The 18,606-nt window shown below is 52.9% G+C and overlaps 1 protein-coding gene across 1 annotated transcript in view; it reads right to left on the bottom strand.

The window, feature by feature from the left end:
• Positions 1-18,606, bottom strand: part of TG (thyroglobulin) — a 231,540-nt gene that overhangs the window by 100,314 nt on the left and 112,620 nt on the right. Inside the window, exons 37-41 of the mRNA XM_062189445.1 lie at positions 10,462-10,596; positions 8,600-8,764; positions 3,988-4,207; positions 2,608-2,701; positions 579-735 (exon numbers count right to left, since the gene is read on the bottom strand). Of these exons, the coding sequence (XP_062045429.1) occupies positions 579-735; positions 2,608-2,701; positions 3,988-4,207; positions 8,600-8,764; positions 10,462-10,596 (771 nt within the window). The remainder of the gene's footprint in view (positions 1-578; positions 736-2,607; positions 2,702-3,987; positions 4,208-8,599; positions 8,765-10,461; positions 10,597-18,606) is intronic.

Below are 18,606 nucleotides of genomic sequence, written 5' to 3' on the forward strand. Positions count from 1 at the left end.
AAGGTGGCTGGGTTGGTTCAAGGCTCAACCTTGCCCTGGCAGTTGGGGATGATGGAGGAGCAGGGAGCCAGGGTGATAAACAGGTTTGTGCCCTGAAGGAAGCAGGCAGGAAAGAAAGGGAAATAAATGGGAATACTTCATTGGTGTAGCCCTTGAGTTGAGACGCACGGCCTCCCTGTGCACAGTAGGGCTGCAGTCCACTCCTTAGAGCTTCCAGGGACAGGCAGCTCCCGATGAGCCTGCTCTGCTACTTCCGAACCTTATGACCTTGAACAAGTTTCTAACCTCCGTGGGCATCCGATTCCCGCTCCCCCACCCCCGCCATCAGATAGAATCCACGGTGCACTTGGAACAGCATCAGACACGTGTTGTCCAGTGAACGAGAGTCGCTACTCTCTGTGGGCGTCGGCACTGCTGCAGGCTCTTGGGGCTGCTAGTACTCGGACTATGCACAGCTGGGCTGCCAGAGGGGCAGCAGGGTGAGAGGGCAGCTTCAGGAAGAAATCACGGGCACACTCACACTCAGAGCGGGCCTCAGCCACAGGGACCGGCAGTCCCCGCCAACACCAGCAGCTCACCGGAACTCAGGAAGCCGAAGACGCCCACGCGGTAGCCCGCAGTGACCACGATGATGTCGCCAAGAGCGGCCAGGAAGGAGCCGTCGATCTCCAGCCGCCCTTCCCGATCCCCTTCCATGGTGTTGTGGAAGAACACGAGCACGGAAGCATTGGGGACCTGTGTGGTTGGAGCATCGGAGGGGCTTGAGGCAAGAACATGGCGAGGGCAGCTTCCCCTGCAGGGGCCAGCTTCTCAGCCCATCCACACAGCTCCCCCCGGAGGACACCTGGGCTCAGGCCCAGGCTGGGCTGTGGCACCTTAAACTTAGGCTGATGCCCTGACCCCCACGCTGTGGTTTGGAGGCTTGGTCCTCTGTGTGGCGATGTTGGGGGTAGTGGCCCTTTAAGAGGTGGCGCTCGGGGAATATCACTGGAAAGGATTAAGTAGTACTTGAGGGACCCCCGCATTAATTCTCACAGAGATTTGCAATAGAAGGAGTAAGCCAGGCCCTCTGCAGCTCTCTGGCTTCCTGTCTGGCCATGCAATCTCTCTCTATTGAACTCAGTCCCACCTGACGCCATCTACCGAGGGGCCCCACCTAAGACCAGGCCCATGGGGCCACCTGGTCTTGACCTTTCAGTCTGCAAAGCAAGCTAAGTAAACACTCTTCTTCAAGTGCAGTCTGCCTCTGGCATTTCATTATAGTATCTCAAAAGTAACTGATGCATCTTAGAGTGGGATGGTCCATGGAGAAAGAGCCCAGTCCACAGAGACCGCTGGAATGAGGTCACACACGAGGGCTCTCACCCAGGATGCCTGAGGGACTTTAGACACAGGCAGGTACAGAGGGAAGATGGTGCGAAAGCACTGGGGGGACATGGCACCCACAAGCCAGTACGAGAGCCTTGGAAGCAGCCACACCCGCAGCAATGAGGCAGTCGTAGGCAGCAGGGCTGGTCTGAAGCTTGGACTTCATTCAGTTCTGCAGGTACAGTGTGCACAGCACTGGGCAGAACACAAGTCTATCATCTCTCTTATTGAAGAGCCCACACTTCCTTTAACGCAGCCAGTGAGTTCCACACTTTCATTACCAAGCTCATTCAGTCCAGCTTGCTGTGACCAGAGCTCCAAAGCTCACTGCTCGCGAGCTTGGGGACCAGGAAGCGGTGGCACCGCCACACCTCCATGGTCCATCGCACTCTCGGAGTCAGCCATCAGAAGCCTCCTCATCCCTTTTCCTCTCACGCCCTCCGGCCCTTCCCCTGCAGACGGGAAACTCAAACTCTCAGCACCAGGACTGCTGCAACTACTCAGGCAGACTCAGGCTGCAAAACCGGCATAAGTGGTTTCACGACCAAAACCCAAAACCCCATCCTCCTCTGCCTCAAGAATCAGTCCATGTGGAAAGCGCCAGAGACACGTTCCCAGGAGCTCTCCCTAAGGAGAGCATTTGGGTTCCGCGTTTATGGACTGATTCCGATCTCGGTTCCACAATCCCCAGCCCCCGCCGGCATCACTGGCTCGTCTCACTGACCACTGGCCACACCTCACCCCGTGCTCAGGCTGTCTTGCCTGTCGCTGGGTATCTATCTCCTTGTTCCGCTTTTCCTTCAGAGCACTAGCAGTTCCACAAGTGACACAAGATTCATTGCTTCTCTAATCATTCCTGCCCCTCCTACTAAAACATAAGCCTCCCGAGGGCAGCAGCTGTACAGAGTTCAGAGCTGTGCCTCACCCATCACACTGCCCGGCCATCACAGGTCCTTTCCAAAGATTTCTTAGAGCACCAAGTGGGGATAAGGGTCACCCCCATATGCTGCAGTGGTGAGGATGTAGGGGGATCAGATGAGGTCTTGGAGGGACCAGGGCCCCCTCTGCTTGCTCACAGCACTCAGACCCCTACCAACCTGACAGCGCTGGGGTCAGTGCTGGACGGGCACAAGCTACACAGAGCACCGTGTAGCTGTGACCTGGGCTGACAGTGGCAGGGGCAGGATTTCTAATGGGAGACTTGGCAGGAGAAACAGCAGCAAGAGCTTCCACACTCACCACGTTGTCAGGGACAAAGACATTGAGGTACAAGCAGTCTTCACTGACACTGGCAGGTGCAGGTGTTCGGGTGCCTGGCTGCCAGCAGCTGGCCCTGCAGAGACAGACCATGTGGCTTCCGGGAGGAGCAACCAAAGCGACACCCCTTGTCTCCCCAGCTACCCATCACCCATGGCCAGGGCTCATGGCCCCATCCCAAAGGTCTGAGGTCTCTCCAGTTCTAGGTCATGGGGGTGGCCAGTGAATGGAAGGACAGAGTACCCATCAGTCTCCCCCCTGCCAACTACCCATGGGACACCATTTCCCAGGGATAACATGCCAACCCAGAGGGAGGGTGTGGCCCCAGCAGTCCAAGTAAAGAGGATACACAAGAGGACAGTAGCTGCCACCTTGGGCCTGGGCTCGTCCTAGCTCAGGCGTGCAGACCTTGCACTGGATGCACGGTCTGACTGCTGTCTGCACCACAGCGCCTGGGCGCCGGTTTGAGCAGCTCCCTGGTCTAAGAAGCCAGATCATGCTGAAAGGCAGAGCGGCCCTCACCTGCCCGCAAGGCAACCTGACTCATCACCCAGCCTCACCAGCCCCGAGCTACACACACTGTCCACTCAGGACTCCCTCACCTCGTCTGTCACGTGGGCCCAGCCTGACCCCTGACCGTAAGACGCCCTAGTCAGTGCACCCAGGGGCGGGGCAGAGCTAAACCCCGCCTCTCTGTACTCCCTCTACCACGGTCAGAGCCTACGCCGTCACCATCCTTGCCCGCAGAAGACTTCAAGAGCCTCTTGGTAACAGCTTGAGGCGAGCACTTCAACAAGGCCACGGCCAGTGCTTCTTAGGAAACATCTGCCCTTGGGTTTCAAACTTCTTGCACCAAAATCAATGGCTTAGTTAATTCCATTTCCCACAAACTTTATGCCAGGGCCTCAGATCTGACCACGGGCAGTCCTGGACATGGAGGGTGACAGGGTGACACTGCCAGGCAGGTCTATGGGATGCCTGTCGGCAGTGACATCCTCTCCCCAGGTGCAGTGAATGCGCTTTAAATTGGGAGAACATCGCGAAACTGCTCCCCATCACCTCAGCTATGTAAAGTGGCACCTGCGCGGAAGGAGCGGCAAAGTGGAATATTCTCAGGAGGGGAAAAGGATGTGCATGATTACAAAACAGACCTCCTGTAATACTCTCTCACTGAGGACAGAGGAAACCCTCTTGAATTTTTTCATTTGCTCATTTCCTTTCTCTTCAACGCTGTATTTCCCAGCCCCTAATTAAAGCCCCCATAGGCTGGGTGCTATGCAGTACCAGTTCAGTGGAATAGAATGGGAGCACACTTTTCTGGGGGGGGGGGGATCATCAGAACACGTTCCCCTCACCCCATACCTCGGCTTGGTGGCATCCCAGGAGCCTGTCCAGTTCGAGGGCTCCGGTGCCCAGAAGCGGCTCTCTGCCAGGGGTGGGGCCGCATACGGAACTCCAAGGAACTGATCCACGTGCTTCCAGGACGTGCCCAGCTGGATGACCACGGACCTGCCTAGCAGCTGGCCGTGGGTGGCAATGGACACAGAGGGTGCAGACGTCTCAGAGCGGAGCAGCGGGGGGCCTGGCAGGGAGGCAGGGTGAACAAGGAGGGGAGGCAGCAGTGAGTGCTCAAGTCACGGGCATCCTGAATGCGCCTGAGGCACAAGGAAATAAACTGTCTTTTGCAACTTGAAAATGTCAGTAGTTCATTCAGACCCACAGCTTGAGTCTAATCAAGTTAGTTTTCCACGTAAACAACAACAACAACAGCACAGCCTGCTAATCTTTCTTAGGCATCAGATGTGTGCCAACTGTAGCACCAATCCTTCCCAGGTGGCCTGCAAGGTCCCTGCCAGCCCAGGCCCGCAACTATTCACCAGCACCGGGGCCTTTAAAAAGCAGACAAGACGCAATCCTCCGGGGCGGTCTGCAGAAGACCTCTACGCCAGAGGCACGGCCAGTCCCAGCCACCACTGCTGTGCTGAGACGTGTGGAGTCCTCCCAGTAGGAGGGACAAAGAACCAGGCTGTCTCCCACCATTATTTCAGGCCAGGTTCCCGCTTACCCCACCGAATGTGTTTACTGCAAACTTTACGAAACAAAATGACTTCAAGAACTTTTGGATTCCCGAACTGTAGCAAAAGGGCTGCAGGCTTGAGTGACGTTTCAAAAGCCTGCAGATGGGGAGCTGGCCGGGACACTAAGGCACTGTCAGATACAAAGCTCACCTTTCTGACCTCCGACTCCGACCATGCCCTTCTTCACACGGGGTCAAGGGTCAGTTGCATCTGTGCCCCTTCTGTGCCTCTGTTGCCAGGATGCCCATACTGGCAAGCACTCCCTTCCTACTGGCTCATGTCCAAATCCCCCCTGGCCCCTCAAGTTCAAGACTCAGGCACCTCCTGCCATCCCTGTTTGGTGCCCCAAAGCCACTTGGGCCCCCCTCCCTACAGTGCTAATCTCCTGCCACACTTATCGGCATCTTGGTCACCCTATCTTATTTCCTCTACTGCATTTTCTTTCACTCATTCATTGATTCAATAAACTTTTGTTGAGCCCAGGCTTGGTGCCAAGCACTGTTTCCAGGAACCTGAGACCGGCATGGGTCTGATTCCTGCATCTGACTCAGGGTCTTGCATAAAAGGAATGATAAACACCGTGAAGGGAAGGCTCTCACGAAGCCTAAGAGCGGGCTGTGGCCTGTTGGTCCCTGCAGCTCCTTCTATCAAAACACACGCCCTGCAGTGATGACTAAGCAGGGATGTGGGGAGAGGAGACAGAAAGACACACAGACAGACAGATGTCTCTCCATTCCTCAAGAGCTTAATGTATAATGTATAGTGTATATGTTACACATGATACATATACATCGATGTGTAACGGTATACTGTGGTGGTTCTCAGAGGGAAGTCAGTTCTGTCCCCAGGGGGTGTATGACCATTCTAGGAAACCTTTTTGGCTGTCCTTAGGCTGGAGGAGATGTCACTAGCATCTGACAGGAGAGGCCAAGGATGTTGCTAATCACCCCACACTAGATAGAACCACTTCCTACAACCAAAAATTCTCTGGCCCCAAATGCCAGTGGGCTACAACGTTGAGGGGCCCTGGAACCATGTCTGTTCATGGCTTCCAGATCACAGAGGGTCAGTATGGTGAGCTGGAACTGATACAAGGATATTCCAGAAAGATCACAGGAAATCCAATTAAAAGATACATTTAGGGGCTGGCACCATGGCATCCTGGGTTGGGCTACCACCTGCAATGCCAGCATCCCATACGGGTGCTGGTTCAAGTCCCAGTAGCTCCACCTCCAAGCCGGCTCCCTGCTAATTTACTTGGGAAAGCCGAGGAAGATAGTTCATATGCTTGGCCCCTGCACCCATGTGGGAGACCTGTATGAAACTCCTGGCTTTGGTCCAGTCCAGCCCTGACTGTTGCGGCCATTTGAGAAGTAAATCAGCACATAGAAGATCCCTCCCTCCCTCCTTCCCTCCATAACTCTTTCAAGTAAATAAATATATCTGAGAGAGAGAGAGAGAGAGAGAGAGAGAGAGAGAGAGAGAGAGAGAGAGAGAAGTTTATTTGGGTCAAAGAAATCAGAAATTCTTGCATCATTTTGCATATTATGCATTTCCCATGAACTTCTAAAATATTCTTCCTAGACGGTCTGGAAAGTGCAGTAGGCCTGTGTTTTACATGATGCAATGGCTATTTATTGGGAAAACCCTGGAACCTTCTGACCTTCAATTCTCCCCCCACCCTCTGTGGAACAGGAATGGTAGTGGCCTCTAAAACACAGCCACGTTAGGAAAATGGAATGACGTCCTTGTGTTCCAAGTGCGGGAGTTCAACACATGCATGAATGGGTGATGGAATGAATGAGTGGAATGCAGAAAGCAGGGAGAATAAGGGAAGCAAGGAGAGAGGGAGGGTTTGGAAGAAAGAAGAGCGAGCTAACAGAGGCCTCCCCATGGTAAAAACAGGGGAGTATGAGTTAGAACTCAGAATGGAAACTCAGGGTGGAAAGTTGCTGCTAGTTTATTTAAGCTGGCCTCAATCACGGATCATGACGGACCTCACCCCCACAGTTCCTTCTCACAAGATTTCCTGCTACAATCATAAATCAAAGGCCCTCGGGCAAGTCTTCAGGGCTGTGGCTGCTGAAGGGGCAGACCCTTCCTTTGCTACGCAGGAAACAGCCACATTTCATGAACGTGGCATCAGCTGCAGGTGAGAGCAAAGCCAGAAAAGCACACCAGCACAAGCATTTCGAGGGAACACAAGTGCTTTCTCAGGCACTGTGGCATCCGATCCTCCCGCAGAGGCTGCCCAGGGAGATCAAACAGGGGAACATCGTTAGCTGGGCAGTTCCCCCCTTGAGCTCTTTTGCAGAACTGGCAGAGTCTCTCCAAAACACCCACGCGCTCAGCCACAGGACTACCTGGGTTCAGAGAACTTTCTGCAGCTGTGTGCATTTGTTGCAAACAGGCTGTACACACACGCAGTGTGCGTGCATCCTTTCTTGGAAGTGAGCATTTCCCAGTGGGTTTTAGTCCATTCATAAAGAAGCCATAGGTACGCAATTGGCTTCACAGCACTCAGCTCTGGGTGCTCAGGCATTCCTCAGCAGAACAGTCACACAGGTTGGGTGCACTACGGTGAAACGCGCTATTAAAATCAATTTCCCTTGACTGACCAATGTGACGTCCACACAGGCAGAGAACAGGACTGGCAACGGAGCCCATGAGGCCCTGAGCCCTCCACACGGAAGGACCGAAGCATCCCCAGCTGAGGGAGACAACGCCCTGGGCTGAGGGGGAGGGGGAGGATGAGGCAGAAGAGGAGGGAACCACCATCCTCAGGACAGGACTGAAGGGCTGGCAGTGCTCTAGCACGGGTGGGGCCAGATCCAACAGCCACGTGGCTTCCTCACTAAGATTTTATTGGAACACAGTCACGTCCACTGGTTTCCTTACAGAGGATTTTCAAAATGTTCATGAAAATTTGTATCATGAAAAACTATGCATGGATTTCAAAACTTTTTGTAGCAAAATAAATTTATCTTTAGTTCCATTTCCCATGAGCTTTCTGGGATACCCCTGTGCTGTTAATGCTGCTTTCACGCTGTAGCGGCAGTTGAGTGGCTACAATAGGAACATATGGGTAATGGAGCCCAAAATATTTGTCATCTAACTCTTTACTGAGAATCCCTGTGACCTCTGTCCTAGGAGACAAGATGACGGATGTCGGCAACACCTTACCGGTTACCTGTCTCAGGAAACAAGTGTAATGGGGAGGGGCTTTGCCAGCCTCCCCAGCCCTCGGGTGTCCTGGTGTCCAGATGTCTCTGACTTCACTTCCTGTTGGTTTTAGATGCTACACCCACTTGCTCACTTCACCCTTCTCTCCCCAGCCCCTAACACAAAGCCTGACACACGAGTTTCCAACTCGGTCTCACCCAGAAACAGCCCCTCTCCAAAGTGGGTGGGCAGTGTGGTGCTGAGGAAGGGGATCTCTACTGGAGACAGGGACCCTGGCTGCAAGTGTCCGCTCCGCCCGTGCAAGCTGGGTGAATCAGAAGTAACTGCACTCCTCTGGGCTCCAGCCTCCCGATCCCAATGGCAGGAACACAGCCCTCACCCTGCCACCTCCCAGCACTGGTGTAAGGACTAAATGATGGAAAAGAAGGCATATGAAAGCATGTTCTAGACTATAAAACAGCCATGAAAAGTGGCCTAGGAAATTCAAAGGCCAAGATGGCATCTATAGCTCAAAGAAATAATGGAATCCAAGGGCCACAGAAGTAGTTTTTTCTACTTTCCTTCAGTCCACCCCAGGTGAGTACCACCTGGCCTAGGATAACTTGGGCCAACTTTTCCCTAAGTATCAAAGGCCACTGCCCACCAGGTCACCACGTGAGCAATCATTTACAGCCACACCCAGGTTGCCAGCAATGGCACAGGCTTGGGCCTACCTGACTTCCGGTAGATATGGGTGGCCTCTTCACGGAGCAGAAGTTGGCAGTTTGGGCCCTGCAGGCTATGTGTGCAGCTCTGGGTATCAGCATAGAACATGCACCTCACAGCTCCGGGTCGGGTCTGCAGGGTGGTGATGAGGCAGGCCTGGTGTCGGGAACATTCTGAACAGAAGAGGAGGAAGAGAGTACCTCAGCCTCAGAGTTCTTACCTCAGTCTTGGAACCATGTATACATCCAGGCAGGCATCCATGCATCCATCCATCCATCCATCCATCCATGCATGTATCCATCCATCCACCCACCCATCCATGCATGTATCCATCCAACCACCTACCCATCCATGCATGTATCCATCCATGCGTCCATCCATCCACCCACCCATCCATGCATCCATCCATCCACCCATGCAGCCACTCACCCACCCATCTATGCATTTATCCATCCACCCACCCATCCATCCATGCATCCACTCACCCATCCACCCATCCATCCATCCATGCATCCACTCACCCATCCACCCATCCATCCATCCATCCACCCACCCACCCATCCACCCATCCATCCTTCCATCCATCCACCCACCCACCCATCCATCCATCCATCCACCCACCCACCCATCCACCCATCCATCCACTTACCCACTCATCTATGCATCCAACCATCCATCCACTTAGCCATCCACCCATCTGTGCATCCTTCTATCCATCCATCCAGTTGTGCAATCACTCACTTATTCACCTGAGTGCCAACTAAACATCCTAGTCAACACACCAAGAACTGGGAAATGAAATGCAGAGACGGGGAGCCCAACCCTTCTATCAACCTATTTTCCACATAACAAGCAGAGATTTATTTATTTATTTAACTCATAAATGTGGCCTTGTCATTTTGGACTGGGAGATTTGGTCATGGGAGACAAGGCTCTCCATGCTCCAGGCCCCGCTATCCTATTCAGCCTCTTCTCTCTCTGTCTGCTTTACTTTTTCCCCAGCTGGCTACATACCCATCATGTTCTCCCACGAGCTATGCACTTAATACTTTAAACTACTTCATGGCATAAAATGGTGAGGACAGCTCCAAAAATAGTGCAGCTTTATTGGATTTGGTTAGCTGTGTGTGGCTTAAGACCCAATCCCTAATGCAGTCTCTGTGAACAGTACCACCCAGAGTGGTGCAGTGTACCACCTGTACTTCTGTACACGGTGGTCCAATCTGTTTGATAAACATGGTTTTGTGCATTTTATCATCCAACCTCATGGGAAAGGAGAACCATGAAATTCACAGAACCTCAGAGGCACTCAGAGTCTTGGGTGGGTGTAAGTGATATCTGGTCTCAGTCTCTTTTACAAGTTCAAAGTCTTTGTAGAATGTCCCAATCAAACAATCACCTGGTTTTTATTTGAATGGCACCAGAATTCACCACCAGTGACTAGAAACACTCTAAAGGAATTATGTGTCTGTAGACACTTTTGCCTATTTGAAAGTTTTTCAAATTGCATTGAAAAACATCTCTTGAAATTAGAGTTTTACCCATAGGACTTAGCTCTGCCCTGAGATGGATCAACACTCGAGTACTTTCTCCTTACCAATTATCTAAGGCTGGTGTCACGCCCCTTGCTCCTCCACCTGATCTTCCTCAATGCTGCTTTGTCACTGGCTAGTTCACCTTTGCAGGCCCTGACTATGGGCTGCCTCCCATGGGAATGAGAAGACCCCACCCAGGTATTCCAAACGTTCCTTCCCTCCCGCAAGGCACCCCAACTATTGCAGGGTCTTCTGTGCGTTTCTAAGGTCAGAATCTTAGCAGCACTCACATGAGACCACATCCTTCCCCATGCTGGGGTGGAAACTCCCCTTACCCAACAAGCATAGATCTCGGGCAGCAGACAAGTTGCTGATGGCAGCAATGCTGATATGGGCGACATCAAACTTCCTGACAGATGGATCCACAACTACTGAAGCCGGTGCCAGGGCCTGCCACGAGTCCAGAGAGACTGCGAGAGAAAGTGGGGGACAGTCACTCAGTGATCACCCGGGGTGCACCCTCCTCCTCATCTCCATTCTCATATGACCCTGAGCCTTTATGAATAGCTCCATTCTAGGACTGCTGGTCAAATTTTTTCCTGTGAGCCAAGCTCAAGGGATACAATGGTTAAAAAACAAGACAAACCAACAAAGAACAGCATGGCTGTTCTATTAATCAATTCCCAGTGGAATGGGAACCAAGTAGAGAAGACAAGGAAATCATGGTGACATGGCTGTTAAAATGCACTGGTTAGAATAGTATTAGGTACCAAAGATAGTAACAGGCTTAGCAGGTCTGTCATGCAGCAACCCTGTGCTTCCTGTGTGTGCAATGTTCTTAGTCTATATCCCACCATCCTCCTCAAGGCCAATGCCCTCTGCAGTGCACACTGTGATGGGCTGCCCCATGCCCCAGTCAGGACTGGCCAGCCTTCTCCTTCTTCCACTGTTGGGAGCTTGGTGGCTGGTGGCTTTCAACTGAGTCTGCATCCAGGAACTGCCCTTGGTCTTAGAGCTGCCTCTCTTCCCTAGGGATGGCCTCATCTCAAAACTAGTTCATGAAAGGAGACCAAGGCCCCCGATCTCAACATGGGTGACTGAGAGGTCAGCCGGGCTGCAGAGCTCACTGGGGGATCTGTGGGGCATTGCTTCATTTGCACTGCAATTCTCCCAGGGCAGGGGTTTGCTCAGCAGTTAGGATGCCTGCATCCAATAGGAGTGCCTGATGAGAGCCCCAGCTGCTCTGCTTCTGATCTGGCTTCCTGCTAATGAGCGTGAAAAGGCAGCAGAGGATGGCCCAAGTGGGGGACCTAAATCGGAGTTCCAGGCTCCTGGTTTTGGCTTGCCCAGCCCTGGCTGCTGTGGGTATTTGGGGAGTGAATCAGGAGATAGAAGATCTCTCTCTTCCTCCCTCCCTCTCTACTTTTCACATAAAATGAAAATTTTAGAAATAAATAAAAAAATTCTTTTCTTCCCCATCGTGCCTTCACTTTTTCTTGCACGTGCTCATCCTGAGGCTCTGGGTACCAGACTTCCTGCATGCAAATCTTCATCTCAGAGTCTGTTCCTGGAAAACCCCAGCACAGACATCCTCTCCTACAGAAGAAAATGAGACGCAGACAGGCTCACACACTTGTGTGAGGGTGCACTGCTCCCAAGCTCAGAAGGAAATGAGAACTGGCTCGTTGTAGCTACACAGGCTGTGCCCTGACTGCTCTTGGGTGCTGTCTCCCAAGTCCTGCATGCAGTCACGGCCGGCTTGGTATGACGGTGGGAGGGACAGGTGCCGCAGCCAGCTGCCGGCATGCACTGAGGTGAAGAGCTATGCTGGAGCTCATCCCGTTTGCTGCAAAGGTCGGGCAGTGCAACCTTGCGATGACACAGATCCTGATCCTCTGGCGTGAAGTCCCACCAGGAAGGAGGACTGTGAACCTGGTCAATGACTATGACACTGTCCACAGACAGCAGCAGCGAGGCCAAAGTGCTTCCTCCGACAGAGCCCAAGTGGTCATTTGGGAGCCCCGATCTAAAAGACCCTAGAGCCACGCTCAGTAGGGGCATCACTGGGACTCAGTGGAGAAACCTCCTCTTCCTCTTTTTCCTTCTTCCTTTGCTGTTTACGAAGACCACAGTAGCTTAGCATTTATCTTGTGTTAGCAGGACACTATGACAATCTTAGGGGTTGCCCAAAACACATCCACTTCATCAACACATCTGATCCCCCATGGTGCCCCAGATGGCCTGTGGGATGGAGGGCCTGGCCTAAAGCCTCCTCTACAAGATGAGTCAGAAGCTTGGAGAGGTTAATTATGTCCATGAGGACAGGGAGACCTGGGCAAGTGAGCCAGTCAGAAGAGAACAAGGCCTCTTGGCTCTACGGCAATACCCTCCTGCCCCCTCTAGGCTTCTCTGAAGCTAAGCACCCTTTCCGGAACGTGGTCCCCAGGGATGAAAAGATCCTGGAGAGCACCATACTGCTAGCTGAATGGGAAAGTCGGTCGTTTTTATATCAAATCTGTCTCTGCCATTAGAGCACTGGGAGGATCACAAAAACACAATGTAAATAAAGCAGCAAAATAAGCTACACTACCATTGTCGTTTCAATTAAAAAGAGAGAGAGAGGAAGAGAGAAAAGGCTCACTCAGAGAAGTCACCATATCATGTCTGCAGATTCCCAGGAGTTCAGCAAGCAGCAGGTGGAGCCCCACGCTCCACCCTGGAGCCGTGGGCACCGGCCTCGCAGCAGCAGCTGTGACTTTGAGCCTGGGACCTGGCTTCACCACAAACAAGTCTGGGCTTTCATTTGCTTAAGCTTCTCCCACAGGTTGCTCTTTCCAGGGTCCACATGAGCGGCATTTTTTGCACAAACAATGAGCTGCGTATTTTTAGATGCCGGGTGCACTGCAATTTCAGAGAAGAGCTGGGAGGGGGCTGCGGGGCCCAGCGTGCCAATTAAGGTCTTAAAATGGAAGCCTTGGCCACACTCTGTGCTTAGGTTGCTGTTTGGGGAAAAGCACTGTAATTGAAGAGTGAATCCCATCTCCAAAGTGAAAGCCAGCTCATCTGTTGCCACCCTGGAGCCAAGTCCCTGCCATGCCCTCTACCTGTCCTTTCTCACAGTGTGGAAGCACCCCACCCCAGGGAGGGGAGGGGACCTGCTGATACACCCTTTACTTAGTCAATTGGCTGAGCCCCTGCTAGCTCAGCCGGTTCCATGGCAGAGCTGGCCAGGGCTGGAGCCTCAGCACCCCTAGGTACAGAACCCAGGTGGGTGGGATCACAGCAGCTTTCTATCCCACCCAAAGGTGGTTTTCTCCTAAACAGCAGAACCTATGGTTTATTCATTCACCTTCATGTTGTTTTTTCTCTTTCTTAAAACAGTTTGTAGATTGCCATGCCAGCAACATCTACCAAAAAGCACAATCTCCCATGAATTGGAAATGCATCCTTAGCACGTTAACTACTTGTATTTACAAATGGTTTGCTTTGGTGGGTCTCTCTGTACGTTCTCGCTCTCCCTCTGCCCTGTATAAGCCACAGTCACTTTATAATGTACATTATTATCTGGTGACACAACTCTTCCCACATTATTTTACTGTAGAAAATGTTTTCTTGGCTATACATCATTCTGATGAAACTGAAAACCAAGACTGCTCCTTTGAATTATTACTGGGAATGATTTTGAGGTTGAGCACTAATCCGAGAGGGTTTTTAATTAGTATATTACTGTATTTAATACCTGATGTCATTAAGAATGGGATGTGATATTTTTCCATCCTATTTTCTAAGTGGTTATGGCTGCAAAAAGAACAGCTGTTTATTTGTGTGTCCATGTTTTCTAGCAAGACACCTCACGGAGCTCACCATCAATGCAACTCATAGACAGGAGTGAACTTGGGCTCTTCACCGGGGCTCCTCTGACAATAAGACTGGGGCCAGCGTGCTGGCACAGCAGGTCACACTGTCTGGGACTCTGTCATAGAAGCACCTTCTCAAGTCCTGGCTGCTCTGCTTGGAATCCAGCTGCCTGCTGATGTGCCTGGGAAAGCAGCAAACGATGGCCCCAGTGTTTGGGCCTCTACTCCCATGTGGGAGACCCAAACAAAGCTCCTGGCTGTGGCCTGGCCCACTGCGGCCATCTGGGGACTGAACTAGCAGACAGAAGATGTCTCTCTCTCTTTCTTTCTCTGTGTATCTCTCCCTCTCTCTCTCTGTAACTCTTTCAAATAAATAAACCAATCTCTAAAAAAAAATATGGTAGCTAGCCACAGGGCTATGATAGGACATGGCAGGAACAAGCCTGTCGCTGGCTGGCTGGGCAGGCACAGGTCCACTCCTGCCATAGCCCTCAGCTCTCGAATTTGAAGGAAGAAGCAAAAGTGCCTTGCAGCATTTTTACATGAGATCAAGGTGCTGAAACCCTGACACCCTCCGGTGCACACACATTCACAGACCCATCTTCTGACAGAAAACATCACAGCGGTTTTCTTAGGACACAGCAAGGGGTGTCGGCTGCGAGGCAGCCCAGAGCCCACCGAATCCTGACTCCGCTCCCTGTGCTCAGAGCTCCTCGGCACACATCCCGGGGCAGTCTCTCCGCGGAGCGGCTGGAGAAGGCATCAGGGGGCATCCACGTGGGGAAAGAGCAAAGATCTGAAGCCCTTCAGAAGCACAGACTCTCAGTTCCCAGCAAACCTCCCTGACACCGAGTTGACCACAACAGAACACAGCCCATGCTGCTGGCCCAGCCCTGAAGGCCACAGCGTGCTCCCTGGAGGGACTAGCCCAGCGGGCCAGGCACGCCCATCCTGGGCCACAGCAGCACTGGGACAACTGGTTTCCCATCAGAGGCCACCGTTCAAGCATGGGGAGAATTTTGCCCTTGATAGCACTTACAAAAAAGAAAAAAAAATTAGGTGTTCTGTTAAAAACAGAGCAAAAAGGGAAGGGGGAAAAGAAAAGACAGCCTGGTTAGCTTGTGGTCATTTGGAGGATGGGACCAGAGCTGTCCCTGGCTTAGCAGTTCCCCAGAGAGAAACGCCTGGCACTGCAGCAGACCCACCTGGCCTTTCCGACATTGAGGACAGCAGAAAAAGGCCCGGATGTGCTGGGCTCTGAGCTCTCCAGGGAGCACGCTTTCATCTGCAGCTGATTCAGCGTCCAGAGTGCTCACCATGACACCATGGAACCCGTCATGCTTTCCTTGTCAATGCTGTTTCCAGTGCACAGCACAGAGCGGCAGTGAGTGCCATGGGCCAAATGCGGTCTGCCCCCACTTTCAGACACTGAAGCCCAGATCCTTGGTACCTCAGGCTGTGCCTCGTCCAGAGAGAGGGTCTTTATGGAGGTACTGGAGTTCAAATGAGGTCATCAGAGTGGGTCCTACTGCAAAATGTCCGATGCCCCCATCAAAAGGGAAAACTGACCAGAGACGCCCCGGAGGGAAGACGGGTGAAGACAGAGATGCTGCCACACGAGCCCAGAGCGGAGGTCCGGGCCAGGTCCTTGGCAGAAGCCCGCCCTGCTGCCACCGGATCCAGGACTTGCAGCGGCCAGATTCCTAGGCAGCGTCTGCTGTTTAAGCCACGCGGTCTGCGGCCGTGAGTGCATCCTTGCTGAAAATGTCTACTCGTGGATTCGCAGAACCTGCTCTCGCCCCAGTGCTGCTCCCCGGCCTCGGGATCGTGGCTGAGCACAGACAACAGCGCACGTGAAAGTGGCTCGTGTTTATGAAGCCTCTCCCGTGGCCAGCACAAGGCGACGTGCTGCGTGTGCTTCCATTTCACTCCGACACAGCCGTTAGCTGCTCATGGCCTTCAGGACACCCCCACTCCGAGCACTGGCCTCGGATCACTTCCTGTGACTTCGCTATGACTGAGTGAGGTGTGCCCCCCGTCTGCGTGACTGTCGGGCGCGCTCCACATCTACATGACTGTCAGAGGCGCTCGGTGTCGGGGTGACTGTCAGGTACACCCCACGTTTGCGTGACCGTTATTTCGCTGTAATCTGGCAACAGGAGCGGCCAGATCACCTGCACTCCTATCACAGAGCTCTTCTTATGGGACAGGGGTCACGAGTTCCTACCCAACCTTCTGGACTGTGGTGGGGGAAGGAACGGAGGGAGCGAGGCTGGTCCCCGCATTCCATCCAGTTGTTCCAGATGTATCATTTCCTCTACGTGCCATGACCGAAAAGCAGGTGAGCTCTGGGCGTGGATGCAGGCTGATGGGCGATGCCTGCTCACTGCTTAGCTTGTCAGGCATCCGCCCTGCCTATCAGCCGCCAGAGCCCGAGTGCTCACCACTGAGCTGCGCTGCTGAATGCTGGTGGTGCTGGCCGTCACTGGGGAGGCAGGACATCTTCAGCAGCACGGTGAATGCCAGTAGCCTGGATGCTGCTGGGGCCAGTCTCCTCTCTGCAGGCCCAACCCCCTGTCCCCCTGTCCCCCTTAGCTGGAGTGCCTGGTCCTTCTCCCACGTTCCTCACATGCAACACTAACCCGACTCCTGGGAAAATCCCTGTGGCTTCATCATCCAGGGGGAGGGAGACATCCACTCAATCTTCCTTCCTATCTTCCTGACCCTTTAAATCCCAGAGACCGGAATTTCCACCCCACGGCAGCCACGACCATACTCTGTCACGGCACTGGACTCCTTCCCCATATAAACTACGGTGTTTCTGAGGCTCTACTTGCTGATTTTGGTTTGTGCTCCAGTTGCCTTTCTTCCCAGCATACTTAAACTTTATCCCACTAAGCCAGGACTTTTCTCCTTTACTCCCTCCGTCTTTCCCTCTTCTCTGGCTTATTCTCCACCGACAATCTCCTGTGGGCCCATCCTTTGACAAATGCCCTCACATCCTGTCCTTCCAAGTTGGGTGAACCCAGTGGGCCTGCTTGCTTTGCAGCCTGTCCTTGCCTGACCTTGGCCAGTGAAATATCCCCCAGCCACACAGACCAGTGCCTTTGCCACTCGTGGGTCCTCAGCCCTCTCTGGGCCCTCAGCATGGGTGACCACTGAGTCACCTGTGTCCCGTTCTCTCCAATCACCACTGCCAGCATGCTGCTCTCCCAGGCCCAGATGTCGTCATAATCCCTTACTCTCTCACAAGTGCCTGGCCTCTTGCTGTCCAGGAAAAAAGAGGGACCACTCCCCCCCGACACGTCTCCAGGCCAAGGCGTCTCTCCCTCTATCTCTCCTAACACAGAAGTGCAGCTGTTGGAAGTGTTCCAGGGCTTGTTCTTCCTCCCCCATTCACTTGTCACTCACCCCCACCCAGACCCTACAGAAACCCCAGCACTGCTAGATCCCTGCTCTGTCCCTCCACACTGACCCTTCAAGGCTTTGCACAAAAACGTGCTCGAACCTCTCCCATTACAAAAACCACACCTGCCTCTAACCCAAGGTAACTCAGGTTTGAGTTTCGAAGGACCCAATTTCCCAAAAATACAGGGAAAGAATCTCTTCTGAATGGGAGGGGCATAACTTTTTAATCCACTCTCATGGGTGGTCCATGCATACATGGGATTATTGGCACTAATGTGTCAATTTGTCCCGTCTTTCTCTTCATGGCCAAGAATTCTGGGGAAACAGTGAGGCTTCCTCAAATCACCACCATTCAGTTTCTTCCCGTCAGCCCACTCAATTTGTAAAGGGCTCTTGATGATGAACCCAACGAATGCTGCGGCCTCCGGCTTGCCTGCAATTGCTGGCCACGTCCCCCTGCCCTGGTTTCTACGGCTTCTCCCACTTTTCCATCTGCACTCCTGGCTTCTCCTCCTCTGCTCTTCCCGTAACTACTGCTGTGGTTCTGCTTCCGCCCTGGACCTTTACCACTCACACGTCACACCCTCTCCATGGCGATTCACCAGCCCCAACCGCTTACCTACACTGTCAGCGATCACACCCAGGCCAAGACCTTTGCTCACAATTATACAGTCAGTGCTCACTAGGCACTTCCAGGCTGATGGCCCCCCACGCCCAGCTCAGATGTTGAAGGCTGCACATTTGAACATTTAGTCTTACTTTCATCCCCACCCACATCCATCAGCTGGCTCCTCTCTAGCTTGGGGTCAGCACCACCAGCCTTGGGCCACCCAACTTGAAACCCTAAGTGTTGTCCTTGACTGGCGTTTAAGTGGTCTGCGAAGACCTAGAGAGGACACTGTAGAAGGAAGTCAGAAAGATAGCCTCCAACCCTAAATCTCACATTCGACCTTTACTTAAGTGCCTACCCTCCATGGAGTCAACGCCCCCACCCTCATTTAGGCTTCTAGTGCCCCCCCACCTAAAAGGATGCACAAGATGTCTCACAGTCTTGTGCCTCCCTGGCTACCTTGCACATCACTTGATCGCCTGCCCTCACCTGCCAACCTCTCAGAATACTCTGTATTGTATGACGCTGTGCCACTAATAGAGAACCACACTGTTCCCTCACAACCCAAAGACAGCTTATTCAAAGGACAGACTCAAACCACCCTT

The sequence above is a fragment of the Lepus europaeus genome, chromosome 4 (assembly GCF_033115175.1).
Source record: "Lepus europaeus isolate LE1 chromosome 4, mLepTim1.pri, whole genome shotgun sequence".
Classification (NCBI taxonomy): Eukaryota; Metazoa; Chordata; class Mammalia; order Lagomorpha; family Leporidae; genus Lepus; species Lepus europaeus.